The sequence below is a fragment of the Colias philodice genome, chromosome 11, assembly GCF_061535455.1.
Source record: "Colias philodice isolate Cphi_HAF_F1 chromosome 11, ilColPhil1 Martin Lab GWU primary, whole genome shotgun sequence".
Classification (NCBI taxonomy): domain Eukaryota; kingdom Metazoa; phylum Arthropoda; class Insecta; order Lepidoptera; family Pieridae; genus Colias; species Colias philodice.
Genome location: NC_143096.1, coordinates 5774698 through 5789628, shown reverse-complemented (window position 1 = coordinate 5789628; position 14931 = coordinate 5774698). Strand labels below are relative to the sequence as shown.

At 33.5% G+C, this 14931-nt stretch overlaps 1 protein-coding gene and 1 long non-coding RNA gene across 2 annotated transcripts; both read left to right on the top strand.

Annotated features, from left to right (window-relative positions):
* Positions 1 to 4532: 4532 nt before the first annotated feature.
* LOC149484604 (uncharacterized) lies at positions 4533 to 5599 on the top strand. Its single transcript, XR_016316282.1, has 2 exons — positions 4533 to 5317; positions 5555 to 5599. It is a non-coding gene; the product is annotated as an uncharacterized LOC149484604 (long non-coding RNA).
* Positions 5600 to 10467: 4868 nt separating this feature from the next.
* On the top strand, positions 10468 to 13930 carry LOC149484603 (uncharacterized). Its single transcript, XM_089700794.1, has 3 exons — positions 10468 to 10602; positions 11964 to 12111; positions 12771 to 13930. Exons 2-3 carry the CDS (start codon positions 11964 to 11966, stop codon positions 13196 to 13198), a joined length of 576 nt encoding a protein of 191 aa, XP_089556920.1. The 5' UTR covers positions 10468 to 10602; the 3' UTR covers positions 13199 to 13930.
* The last annotated feature ends 1001 nt before the right edge of the window (positions 13931 to 14931 follow it).

Here is a 14931-nt window from a genome sequence, read left to right as displayed (position 1 = left end):
GGTGGTGGCGCCAATTACCCAGGCAATACAGGTAACCGACCGCTAATGGCATATCTTGAAATCGTGTATTGAACTGATACAAAATGTACTATAATTGTAGTCGTTATTTCGAAATATTCTTTAAATTATTATATAATTTGTTAACTGTCTTTTTAGTATGATTCAAGCTAAGTTTAATAGAATCGTTGTATAAGACTTTATGCTATTTATTTCACGATCTAAAAAAATATTAAAAATATGCAGTTTGTAAAAATTTACAAAGAAAAATATGTTTTTTTTTTGGGAATTTAAAAATTAATTCGAAGCTCGAAATAAGAGAATAAAAAGTTTATTTAATGGGGTATATTATTCAGCCATCAATTTATTTAAAAATTACTTTATTTAACTGATAATTACATTCGAAGTCGTGCATTAAAAATTATCAGAATCAGATATCCAGTTTTTTTTAGTATATATAGTTACAAGAAAATTATTAAAAAATCGTTTATACTCTCTTTGTCTTTTCAACAAACGGAAAATTTGATTAGGTCTTTAATCTAACGCCCAAGATTTACCCCGATGCATTCAGCACACACACATATTATATAAAGTATCTTTTTATTTATATTTTTATTTTTATTTTGATAGTTATTTATTTATTTATTATTTGTTCATTTAAGTTTTATCTAATAAAATAAAGCATAAATAATAATATTTAAATTACAATATTTATTCCTAAAACATTAATAAATCGACATTTCATTTAACTACATCCATGTCTAATTTTGTTTGTTTCTTAATATTTTTTTCTTAATTTTTTTGTATTGATGCTTACAATACAGGCCACGAGTCTAGTGTGGTCATCTTGGTTCAAATAATGTATACTCTATTTGCTGTGTTAACAGCCTTAGAGCGTATACGCACTATGCGGGTAGCCGCATTGCGGGTAGCCGTCCGGCTGACCGCAAGCACAATTATGTACGTAATATTCATTTCTATGCGCACTGTGCGGTCTGCGGTAGCCGCATCGCAGTGCGCATAGAAATGAATATTACGTACATAATTGTGCTTGCGGTCAGCCGGACGGCTACCCGCAATGCGGCTACCCGCATAGTGCGTATACGCTCTTATTGCCATAAGTTCAACGAGATTGTATGCTTGATATTTGAATAAATATGTTTTACTTTTTTTTTTACTTTTACTTTACAATGTAATTTTATTATTACAGGTGGTGATTCAATAGGTGCACCTTCAGGAACAGGAGTACAACCTCCAGTTTATCCTCCGGGAGGATATTACATGCCCCCATTTCCGATCTACGTAATTCCATATCCGCTGCCAATCGTCCCAAGTCCAGGGTCATGTCCATGCTATCTCCTGAATCCAGGCAATAACAGCAGTAGTACAGCTGTCTCTCAAGGTCAAATGCCAAATCAGAATCAGTACTATTCACCATATGGTATTATAGGTTTCCTACCAGTAGTTTTTGTTCCAAGCTGTCCAGGGGGCACAACTGATATGCAAACAGCGCAACAAAATTTCCCTAATGCAGTACCTGTATCTTATAATTGCGCTCAGTGCCAAGCGAATAGAGACATCTATAGATTCTTGGGCAGATTCGGCGGAGGACGCAGTGTAAATTTGACAGACTTAAAAGAAATTAAGTCGCTACCAGAACTAGAAAGCTTATTAATGAATGAAATTAAAGTTCCCGAAAAGAATCTTCGCCGAATTGCTGTACGTGCACGCGCTCTTAATGGCGAAAAAAATGAAAAGAAGATTGTATTAAATACGAAAATTTAAATAGATATAGGAAATTCGAATGTTTTAGGTAATTATTGTAAGTAGATTAATAAGGGATAAGAGGTAAAATTTTGGAACTGGCCGATTTATACTTGGACGGTTTCGAAATTTCCTAGTTGAGTAAATTCTGTTGTGTGACATTTGTCTACGTTGATGAACATTGCATATAATATGTACAAAAAAATATGTATATTTAAAATGAAAAGATAGATGTACCCAATGTTAGAGATTTTATAAATATGAATTACTCAACTTTTTAGAATAATTTAAAATGTCATTTGATGTGTAATGTAAAGTTATTGTGAAATATTATGAAGTCTAAAAATAGTGTAAAATAAACTAATATCAAAAATATATAGACTTTCTTTATTTACTTCGTATTTACATTGACTTACCCACATTTTCAATAAGGTGGAAAGGAAGAAAGCAAACTTATCTTAATACTATTATAAAGGCGAAAGTTTGTAAGGATGTATAGATGTATGGATGTATGGATGTATGGATGTTTGTTACTCTTTCACGTAAAAACTACTGAACCGATTACAATGAAATTTAGCACACATATAGAGGGTAACTTGGATTAACACATAGGATAGGTTTTATCCCGGAAATCCCACGGGAACGGGAACTATGCGGGTTTTCCTTTGAAAACGCGGGCGAAGCCGCGGGCGGAAATCTAGTATAAAATAAAAACATTGTTTTAGGAGGAAAATGAGTGTTTGTATCATTGAGTTACTATGTAGGTACTACGTACCTATACATAATAATACCTCAATGGTTTGTATGTAACTTGTATGTAACCTACTCCTTTCGACTCGATTTTGACCCACATAAAACCGAAGAATTTTATTAAAATTTTGTATACTTACTTATCAAAACCCAGTAACAGTAACAATAAATTCACGAATTTATATTAATAATAATAACAGCATTAAAATCCGTTGCGTAGTTTTGAAGATCTAAGCATATAATATAAGGACAGACAGATGTGCAGACAGGCAGCGGGACGCGCCTTTGTTTCATAATAGGTAGATATGTAATGATAGTGATGATGTGAAAATATATGCTTGAAAGTTATATGTAAACGTTGTAAAAAACGGTTCATACCACTTGCGCTTTGAGTAATTATTGCAAATCTTAAAATCTTTAAAAAAGAATCTGCGTTTGCTGCTTCATCATTACCTACTTGTTATCATGTTATTATTGACTATTGAGTTGAGTTGTGGCAACCGCTACGTTTTCGACTTTTATTACGAGTTCAAAGCTACTGCACACTTAACTTTATATTGTGATATAATGGAGAAATTAATATTAAAGTAAAAAATGAAAAATAAATATAAGTATATAGTTTGAAAAACTAAAAAACACGCTTTCATGATAGATAAGTACTTACAACCCCAAGCGGCCCGATCGGTCCCAGACACAATAGATTTTCTATTGTGTCTATGGTTCCGGGGCCTGAGTTACTACAAAGTAGAAAATATTTCTTAATCTAGGAATCAAGCAATAACCAATACATAGTATTTTTGTGAAAAAGCGTGGGGTGCCTTATACGTATAATCAGCTCATGAAAAGCGCCCCACGCTTTTTTTCACAAAAATAGGTACTATGTACCTATTGGTTATTGCTTGATTCCTAGATTAAGAATTATTTTCTACTTTTTAGTTGTAAGAAACATCTATCTTGAAAGCGTGTTTATTAGTTTTTCAAAATATATTTATTTTAGTAGTTACCTAGTTATGAAGAAACAAAATGTGATAATTTAACATTGCTTTATTTTGTTTATTTTTTTAGTAGGTATGAAGAATACAGTGAGAATATTGATTCGATTGGTATTTGTAATAGGATAGGTGTACAAGATAGGTACCTACATATTTTCATTCTCGGGTGGACCGGAAGTAGTTTAATGTATTTCTAGAATCATTTGCTCTACAGCTCCGTTCGAGAGAACCACGAGAGAACTCTAGTATATTATCCACTACATGATTTTCAGAGAATTATAATATTTTAATAATACTACTTACCAGTAGGCAGTTTCGTAATAGGTATACTTACAGGGTGACTTGATATACAGGGTGTCCCACTGTTGGTATACTAAGCCCAAAGGAGGTTATAGATTTGCATACGCTAAGTACGTAAAAAATACTTAAAAAATTCCAGACGCATTTTTTTTTTCAAGTAGATGAATTCTTAAAACGCTATGTGTACACCCATAACAAGCAACCCGCCCAACTTTGTCACCAGCACATGAGCTATCGTTTAATATTATGTTTTCATAGACAAAATGCTCACATTAGAGAAGCGGTATATGCCGGCTGCGCGAAGCTAGAGAAGAAAACATGGATTTTCAGGAAAAATTTAGCCAAAAATTTTTGACGTAATTTTGTTGTTTAAGTATTTTTTACGTGATCAGTGTATGCAAAACTACAAGTCTCTTCGCGCTTAGTATACCAATAGTGGGACACCCTGTATATCTAGGTGTAATATTTTTAAAGGAGAGAAAGTATAGATCATATTTTGGAGTAAAAAACTAAACATTACCAATCCGAAACCAACTGGTTATTATTCTGTGCCGAAACTTATTAGTTTCAGAAATATTTTTTATAATTAAGTAGTTAATAGGTACATACATATTATTATGATATTAACTATGCCCATGAAATTTATTAACACGTAACTATATAACATAGTTGATAGTACTTATATTTTATTATACAAAAATGACACATGTATAGGTGTAGGTATAACGTAACGGCACCAGTCTTGTACAGATTAAGGAAAAAATTGAAGTTTTTTGCAAATTTCTCGTAGGTTTTTTAACTTTATTGGATATTGTTTAGTTGTACGTTTAGTTCAATGTTAGTTTAACGTAACCAATGTTAGAAAAAAGATTAAAATGCATAAATAAAGAAGTTATTTATAAATTAAAAAACCACTTTTTTGCACCAGTGTTGGACAGTGAAAAATCTAATGATGGACACCCAGTTTTGGACAACATCCAGTTATGAACACCCATTTATGGACTGTACCTAATGTTGTTTCTCCAGTTATTTACACTTGGAGAAGACTTATAGTTAGCAATAGAATCTTGAAAATGATGATTGGAATACAATAAATCGGGGATGCATTTATGAAAAATAGTACTTAATAATTATTTTGCATACTTATAATATTTAAAACAGTTTTAATTTCCATTTTCTAGGCAAAAATTGGACAAATGCATCGTTAAATACGAGTTATGTCCGTTAAGAAACACCAATATTGTTTTTTTTCTCAATAAGTCAGGGATGAAAAATATAACTAAAAAAGTACTGCCATTCCATCCATTTTGGGACTTACTCTTCTTCGTTATATCACTCTAGTCAGAGCGAACGTGGTCAACATGAGGTTTGGGGGGGGTAGATGTTACCCGCTTCACGATGTTCCACCATATCTCTCTGTTTCCTGGCATTCCGCTACACTCGTGAAGTGAATCGCCAATCTGAATCCGCCAGCAGCCTTAATCTGATCGGTCCATCGATATGGATTCCAAATTGTAGCACCCTCGTGCTACAATGGATTCCAAATTGTAGCACGAGGCAAAAAGCTTTTTTTAAACTGTTGTCAAGATTGTGTGGATGAAATTTAAGCGTGTATGCTATATGGTGGTGGAATTTAGCAGCAGACAGCGATCCAAACAGTTCATCAGAGAACTCTCTATGATAGATGCGTTACAATACGCTTATGTATGCGACTTCTCTACGCAATGATAGAGAATGAAGCCGAGAACGAGTCGCACAGCACATAATGACCCATTGTTCTAAAATATATTCTTCATGTTTAGATAGATATTATGTTGTTGGACCCATTAGTGTAATTTTAACAAAAAATATCAATGTCCATTATAGGAACCAAAGCAAATCCAGTCATGGACAATTGTTGTACAATATTGGAACCCTTTGTTTGAAATGGTCGTGATAGGTATATTATTAATCAGAAAGAAAAGACAATACAGAGAAGCGCATGTAAATAATAACTTTAAAAAAAGTTTATTTTCGACATATGTCCATAAATGGATATTTCAAAATATTTGTACGTCACGAAATTGTCAGTAAACTGTTTCGTTAGGAAATGTCAGGAAGTTGTAAAAGTAAGGCTGTATTCAGAATAAGGTAATATTACATATAAAAAAGTAAGAAGTCACTAGTTAAAAAAAATATATATTTTAAGTTACAAAATAATCAACAAACAATCAATTTTTATAATTCTCTGTTTGCTTTTCCTTTTCTTTTCTTCTATCATTAGCTTCTTTCCATTTTTGTCTTCGAGCTTCTTTTTCACTGTCATTAAGATCTGATATTTTTCTTTGTCTTTGTTTCACTTTCTCGAGGTGTTTTTTTCCTTTTCTTTTCATATTTTTCAGGGTTTTGCTTTTTTAGTTTCTCAATGTATTTTTTTGCCGTTCGGCACCGGTTAGAGGCATTCTGAAACTAAAAAAAGCTGTTGGATATATGTATTTTGAATAAAAATAAAAACAAAAGTAAGCATCACTCGTGTGGGTGGAACAGCGATCAACACTAAATGCAATAAGGCAAGCGTTATCCCATCAGAAACCACTTGTAAAATTGGAGGCCAAGACTCACTGATCCGCTTTCACTATAAAAAAGTTATCAGATCCCAGGAAAAGTCAAGTCCCTAAGCCCGACTTTACTAACCCTACATCATGGTTTAAAAAAGTATGGCCTGTAGTTACAAAAAAATAATCTTGAGAGATTTATTGTTTTTCTCCTTTATTATTATTCGTTACATTAATTTAACACACATTTTAATATCTTATTTTCATACTTTACACATGAGACCACAGCTTTACCGTCTACAATTTACTGACGTCAGTAAATGTCAAGAAATTGTTCGTCAGTAACATGTAAAAAATAACCTAAGAAATACTTTTACACAAAACATAATCACATTTACGATTAGATTGAAAGTGTAATCTATTACTCTAGTCATAATTTAAGTATATTACAATTGCGGTAGGTGAATTCTTCAAAATGTACTTACTTTTGTTGAGAATACGTCGTTAGGAAATTGTAACTAAATTTTTTGCACAGCACACTACTGGACTTCTTCCATGTCTGGACGACGAACAAAATGGCGGCGCGTTAATGTGACCTTACTTTTCGTGACATGACCAGTGTTGCCAATGATTAGAGTTAGATTCCTCTTCTTTCTGATACAAGAAGTTGGTTAATTATGTCAATAAATCAGTGTCACGAAATTGTAACGATGGATAGGGACATTTTTATAATATGTCATTCTTCGTTTATTTAAGGTAATTTAAATAGTTTAATCTATCAGATATAACACTTCAAACATTGCTTTTTAATTATGATACAAAAAAATAGGAAGTTTCATACAAAAATTCTGATAAAAATATTGGTTTTCATTGTCGTCCACATAGGGGACAATAAAAAAATGTATGGAGCTTTTTTTGTTACTTTATTTTCACATTAAATTTATGTAAGAATTTGAATCGCAATTCATTGCTTTTTATCAGAAATGATATGCAGTATGCTTAAGTTTAGTCTGTAAAACGTTAACAATGATTTATTTCAGTCGTAACCATATTTTTTTCGAAGGTTTTTTAGGGGGACAAACATTTTGTAGTAATGTACAATTATTTTGAAAACGACTCATATATCCATAGAATTAAATCCAGTTATGGACACTGAAGAATTTTATTTAAACAACATAACCTATCATGATACAAAATCGTGTAATATTTCGTACACTTAACTACTATAAATAAAAGTAATATCAAAGGAGGATGGCCACATATGACCTGAATGCGAACATTAATCATCGGTGTATCAAAAAATAGTAATTTATGCGTGCTTTTACTAACGGGGTCTAACTTATTTTTTTCGGGCCGGGAAAATGTTATGTATTATTAATAAATAAACTCAAATTCATAACATTGTTTGAACGCATCCAAACGTCTTTCATTTTTACCTGTGTCATGCGTTTCGTTTTCACAGTGCAGCGGGAGTTAATTAGCGATTACGTTTAAAAAAATACTAGAATAATAATATATATTTCTTTGTTTTATTTCACCTATCATATTTAATAGCAAAAACAGTAAGAAAGATATAATTTAGAGATTTAAAAAATATTTTTTGCCATAAATACATTTAATAATATACCTAAAATATGTAAAACGGAACGTATTTTTTACCGGCATAATAGACAGTAGACACAAAGGTTAGATGACACATGACATGACTGACGCGTAGCTGAAAAACATGATTTTGTTTATTATTTGTCACTACAGTGTTGTATTGGCTTATATAACAATCAAATAAATAACATAGGCTACTTCGTCCACCCTTAGAATTTAGTTATGGCTGTAGGTATAACTCTAAACCATATTCATTATATACGTAGCCATAACCTCAAAAATGGCAAATTATGTAAAAATTCTAAGCTCCACCACTTTCAAATAATATATTTGCAATGTGGGATTGCTAAGGGTGGTTAGGCGAACCATTTAAGCCCTATATTAATCATGGTCGCGACATTTCATAGTCAGGTCTTGGTATGTATGGGCAGTGGCCGATGTCCTTTGCTGACATTTATACAAAAATTCTTATAACCAAAATTGTGTCCTCACTTCCTTAAGGATTTCCTTAGTAAAAATGGATTTCTTCGAAACGAGTCGCAGCAACTAAACATAACGTTCTGCCATTTTCAAACGTTTTGGCCGAATAAGATGAAGTGTCGTATTCTGATAGCTTATGAACCAAACTTTTATTTTAAGTATTGCCAAATTATATAACGTTAATTTTGGCCTTAATATTTAAATTTAATATTTATTTTGTCCATTACTGGATGCTTGTCCACGACTGGTGCCGTTACCTTACCCATAATATATTATTCTTCATAGGTATATATTCTTTGAAAACGCGGGAACAGCCGCGAGCGGAAATCTAGTAAAGTCAATAAGAAAAATAAATATATCACAATGTGTAAAAAAAATAACTTAGTAGGTACCTACCTACCTAGTTATTCAAAGACTAAGCTCAACAGAAATGTTTAAGTAAATAACCTTGTCCTTATGTGTCTACGCAACGAAGCGTGAGAAAATAACACGCAAGAGTTATTATTTCCCTATTCAAATCTGCCATTCTTCCTGTAAATTAAGTTCACGCAGGAAGGTTTTTGGGTTGTATTTGTCGCGCTTTCCCGTCTGTAAACGTCTGTAACGTCCCATACTGAGCGTACCCTCGGCGTGTCCCGGCCTGGCCTGCCGCTTGTTGACTGACATTCATACACTACAGAGTGCATGGCTGTGTGTGCAGCCGCTATGGTTTTATTCAATGGTGAACATTAATGAACCAATAAAAGGCGCATAGTACCTAGAGGTCGCGACAGACACCATCGAGGTGCGCCACTTTCACGACTCTAAACTTTTCAACTCCCGATGAATCGAACGATAACTAGCTAGCTGTTCCTTCTCCTTAATTTTATAAGTGCAGTTTTAACATTTACTTACTTATAAACATAGCGCAAGATATTGTTTTTTTTTTTATATATAGGTAACTAATAACTATTTACCTAAGTTTCAACGATATTAGTTACCATCACCTTTAATGTAGTTAGGTACTTAGAATATTTTTTTAAAATAAACTAACCCGCCTCCCAATGGTCAGAACTGGGCAAAATTTGAATTGGACCAACCGGAAGGCGCTGGCATTCAAATAAATTAAAAAACGCAAGCATAATTAAAATATCTATTGTTCATAAGTATGTATTTAAATGATAAATATCTCACTATCTAAGGCTCTTAACCCCTAGATAGGTTCTCTTATAATAGTATTTTTTATTATTTTTGTCTGTCTATCTGTCTGTTTATTCCGGCTAACCTTCCGCTCTGGAAAGGCTGGATCGTTTTTGACGGGAATTTCACAGACAGATTGCCGATTTAATAAGACTACTTATTATTCTGGTATTAAAAAATCTCATTTATGCGGGTAAACCGCGGGACGAAGCTAGAATTCAGTAATTTATTACTTACTGTAAAATATAGTCTATATTTTATAATTTATATGTATAACTAACGGTCCACCCCTGTTTCGCCCGTGGTAGGTACATGTTTACAGTTTCTCTCCATAAGAACCATCCTTCTACTTCAAGGAATACCTATTATAAAGAAAAAATTAACGAAATCGGTTCAGCCGTTCTCGAGATTTGCGCTTATTGCGCTATTTGCGCTTATCAACACATTTGGCGATTCCTTTTTATTCTATAAATAAATATATGACACCACATTATTCACTAACGAATAGCAAAATGCCGCCAAACGTCAAGCGCAGCCAGATTATAACGTCTATTTGGCCTTTCGGCATGAATAAAAAGAAGAAAGAAAGAATGAAGAGAAAGAGATTAGAAGTAGCTACTAATTATAAGCGGGAACTTTAAGGGCAATTATTTTACAAATTATAAACATTTTTTGTGAGGATTGCAAAATGATCCCCACGCGCCCACTGATATTTTCGGTGAGGCGCGTCTAATCTAGGGTTAAGTGACCTTAGTTGCCGGTAAAGGTACCATCTAAGGTTTATGTGTTGAACGACACATTGTGTTATGCTAAATTTGCTGTGCGTCATGACATCTGCAGAAGGCCGATTTGCTTACAAACAGTCTCATTATAACCTCAGCCAGTATTCTCAATTGTACGGCAGAACTCCCACGTTTATAAAGTCGGAAACAACATACACAAACGCATAAAGCGCATCAGCTATTGTTGTATCATACAGTGCTTCAGAGTAGACCTAAACTAATGTGAGTAAATTAATTAATAACTGTAGGGAATTTGATCCAGAAATGTTTAATTTATTTTTTTAAATTCAATTTTTTTTTTCAAATTCAATTCAATATTTGAAAATTAAAATAATAAATATCAATTTGTATCGATTTTAATTTAAAAAGAAAAACAAATAATAGACATAAAATGTGTCTTAAGCGTAGAAATTTAATAAAAATTCCGATATTATAATAAGAAAAAAAATATACCGGCCGAATTGAGAACCTCCTCCTTTTTTGAAGTCAAAAAATATCAAAATGTAAAATAAAGTAAAATTTACAAAGGTACTTTATCAAAGTCACTGTCCTAAATAAATAGGCAAAGAGGTAATATGTATTACTGTTTTAACTTTTAATCGACGAGTAGGTATTTCAATCAATCAATTTGCTCCATTTAACTATATATTACAATTAACATTGTGAAGACAAGAATTGCTATGTAACTTGATTCATTGGGGGTCAAACAAATAAGCCTCACATTCACGAAGTAATTACGAGCTTTAATTTGGAATGTTAGTTATTTCATTATTCGACGCATACCTAGGCTATTAGTAACTAATTAGAACATTAAAAACAAAAAATTCCCCAAGAACGAGTTTAAAATAAAAATACATACAAAATCACAATTGTTATTTTTTCACATTTTATATTTTTTTAGATAATATATCATTACTAGAATATATTTAGATATTGAATTTTTTGTAAGATGTCAAAAAAAAATTGATCGAGACGTTCGTTTACTTGCTGTAAACCTTGCTGTAACAAAAACAAAGCATTCTTTTTTTTAAGTATAATATGTACGGTCTATTAATAACATGTAGACCGTATTTAAATAAGACTGTAATATGAATGCACATTCAACACTACACACACGTCACTTTTTAAGTGAAACTTCATTGGGAGGGGTAAAAAGTAAAATTTCAAGGTCGCGTCGTGGTAATACCGCCACGTCATAGAGTAAGGCGACGATTTTGTTTTCTGTAAATCTTGCCAAAGAAGTTTCACTTATGACACGTGTGGCGTTTGCTCGGCACGTACGCTCTTGGTCTGGCGAATAGGAATTGGTCTGGCTTATTTGAGAGAATTAATGTCTATGCCAAATAACTATAAATACCTAATTGCTGTGTGTTTATGTGTGTGTAGTCTGTGGCTTTATGGTTTTATTGTGTAATGTATAGTCCGAGAAAATTAGTAAAATTATCGGAAATAAATTGTGTAGTTTTAAAAATCGCTAGTTATTCCTTGACATGTCTAGATGATCATATCGTGTGTTGGTGTTCTGTGTTTTGTTGACTTAACAAAATAATCTATCTAGGTATTTTGAATTTCAAAACTTTCAGATGGCGGTTCGGGACAAATTTTATCAATGCCAAGTTTTGTTGTACACATTGGTTGTAGCCTGCAAATGCGCATCAATACCTGCTGATACAAAAGCGTCAAAAATACAGGACCTAACGAATCTAGATTTGAACACAGCGAGTAGTTCCTGTGAGTACTTTATTCTCTAGTCTATTTTTATTAATTACTAGCGGTCCGCCCCGGCTTCGCTCGTGGTACATATTTCGCAATAAAAGGTAGCCTATGTTCTTTCTCAGGGCCTAAAGATTATCTGTGCCAAATTTCATCAAAATCGGTCCAGTAATTTATGCGTGAAAACCATACATACATACATACATACAAACCTTTCCTCTTTATAATATTAGTATAGATATAAAAAGTACGTGTCACCAGTGACGTCACTATCTATCCGCGACGGACTCCAAAACGTTTTTTTTTATTACTACTAATTGTTAATTTATAAAGAATGGAAAAAATTCGATCACGAGGCGGGACTCGAACCCGCATCCTTTCGCGCCATTCCGGGGCGGATGCCTGACCGATTCAGCCACAGGTGACCCACCAGAGCAATCGAATTTATTCTACTCTTTCAGTTTTATGTAATTTATTATCAATACTACTACATAATTGACTTCGAATATATGTTAGCTCCTTCCTCAAACCATTCTTACCACATTCTTACATATTATTATCTGTTGACTGGATTGAGTAAGTATGCAATAGACGCTATTTAATAAATAATTACAAGTTAGAAGTTAGAACCGCCTTTTAGGTGTTTGAAAAACTAAAGACATGTCTTTTCTTTTTAGACTCGCGCCAATATTACGACTGGGCTGGAAGCAATCCAGGTGGTTATGATTACACTATTTCTGGGAATGGTATATTGGATACTAGATATGCTTATGATTCTAAAGCTGCAGGAGGCTACAATCCTGTGAGAGAAAGCGCTTATCCGTATGGAGCCAATAATCCAAGTTATATTGGACAGGATTACGAGTATCAAAGAGGCGATAATTACGGGGGATATTCTAATAACATTGGGGGCTTTGGAGGGTATGGCGGAAATGGCGGAAATGGTGGCTTAAATTCCTATTACGGTTATAATAACCCTTATTACAATGAGGCCAATCATCTCGGTTACGGATATTATAATAAAAAGCTCGGTTTCGGAAATATTTACAGCAGTGGTGTAACACCAAATCTGGTGACTGGTTACAGAGGCTACTCTAGACGTTAATTCTTGTAATATGAACCAAACTAGGAAAATAAAAGCAATAAATGGAGTACAATCTTATATTAGTTAATATATTGTTGTTAATTATTCGAAAATTTATGTGTTGCGTGTTAATGAAATAATATTGTTTTGCCAAAGAAATCATTGAATAAAAATTAATGTAATTTATTGTAATCTATACTTATAATAAATCTGTAGAGAGGCCAATTCTGTACATGAAATATATTTTAAAAAAAACTATGAAGGGGTGATAAGGGATCGCTACTGATGCCAAAAATGCAATCAGTAAAATTTTTGTCTGTCTGTCTGTCTGTCTGTCTGTCTGTCTGTATATTCGCTATAGAAACAGAAACTACACGACGGATTTTAACCAAATTTGGCACAATTATTCTTCATACTCCTGGGCAGGTTATAGTAAAAGAATCATGTAAATCGGTGTAGAAACACCAAAGTTATACATGAAATACGCTATAAGTCATCGCGCGTGAATACAGAATCATGCCATAAGGATTATTTTTGTGTATCAGTTGCCGCGTTCGACGCGCTTCGCGGCGGGAGCTATAAAAAGGCGGCGGGTCCGCACCCGTTTCGCGTTGTCACGGCATCACGTGTGAACGGCTGAACCGATTTCGATAATTCTTTTCTATTATATTCCTTGAAGTACGAGGATGGTTCTTATGTAGAGAAAACGTAAATATGTTCCACGGGCGAAGCCGGGGCGGACCGCTAGTATTGTAATAATATGTTTTATTCAATGTATTTTTCGTTATTTTCTTTGTTACTAACTTTCAGCCAGTGGCTTCGCCCGTGTAGTCACAGAATACCCCGCATAGTTCCCGTTCCCATGGGATTTCCGGAATAAAACCTATTCTATGTCCTTCCTCAGGTCTCAAGCTATCTCTGTACCAAAAAACCGTGCTCTAAATCATAAGATTATATTACAAGCTGCGTTCCGCGGTTTAAGCCGCGTGGCTCGGCTTCTGTTGGTTTTAGCGTGATGATATAATATATCCTTCCTCGATAAATGAGCTATGTAACACCGAAAGAATTTTTCAAATCGGACCAGTCATTCTTGTATTATCAAAATCCTTTCAATGGTTTTCCCGTTAAAGAGAAACAAACATACATACATACATAGGTACTTAGATACATTCTCACAAACTTTCAGGATTATTAGATTATAGTAAGAATAAATTAACAGCCGCTCATCTTAATCCAAGAGGAAACAAACCCAATAAACCAAATGTTAAAATCGCTTCAGATATTCTTGAGTCAAAATCGACCGGGAGATATTGACACAAAATTTCGAGTCATTTGTAACAGGATGGCGGTTCTTCAGCTACTACGCAATGAAAAAAAGAAAAATGATGGTGTGAACGCTGGTACCGGCGGCTTAGTCGCGTGGGCGTTAGTCGAACTCGTCGGAAAATAGCGAAAGTCAAACGATTTGTAACAGTATGGCACTTATTTTTCCTATAAGTTTGAGGATCAACGAATATAAATACAAAATTTCAAAGATCTAGGTGTTGGAAATCTTCACTTATATAAATTAATAATAAATTTCTTTTTCAAGTATGACAGCACTTTTTCCCCCTACTAGAAGTATGGCAAATTTAATAATGGTCACATTTTATCAAATACTCTCCAAAAAGCCAAATGCAATACTGGTACAAAAAGTTTGGCGAAATAAAAATTTTTTGCAGATTTTCGGCGGTATGGCGACCATTTGGAATCGT

What these genes read in the sequence shown, in the direction of transcription:
- LOC149484603 (XM_089700794.1), top strand. Translation starts at nt 11,964, where the DNA reads ATGGCGGTTCGGGACAAATTTTATCAATGCCAAGTTTTGTTGTACACA. An exon ending in GAACACAGCGAGTAGTTCCT is followed by an intron (nt 12,112 to 12,770) that starts GTGAGTACTTTA and finishes TTTTCTTTTTAG; the next exon opens with ACTCGCGCCAATATTACGAC.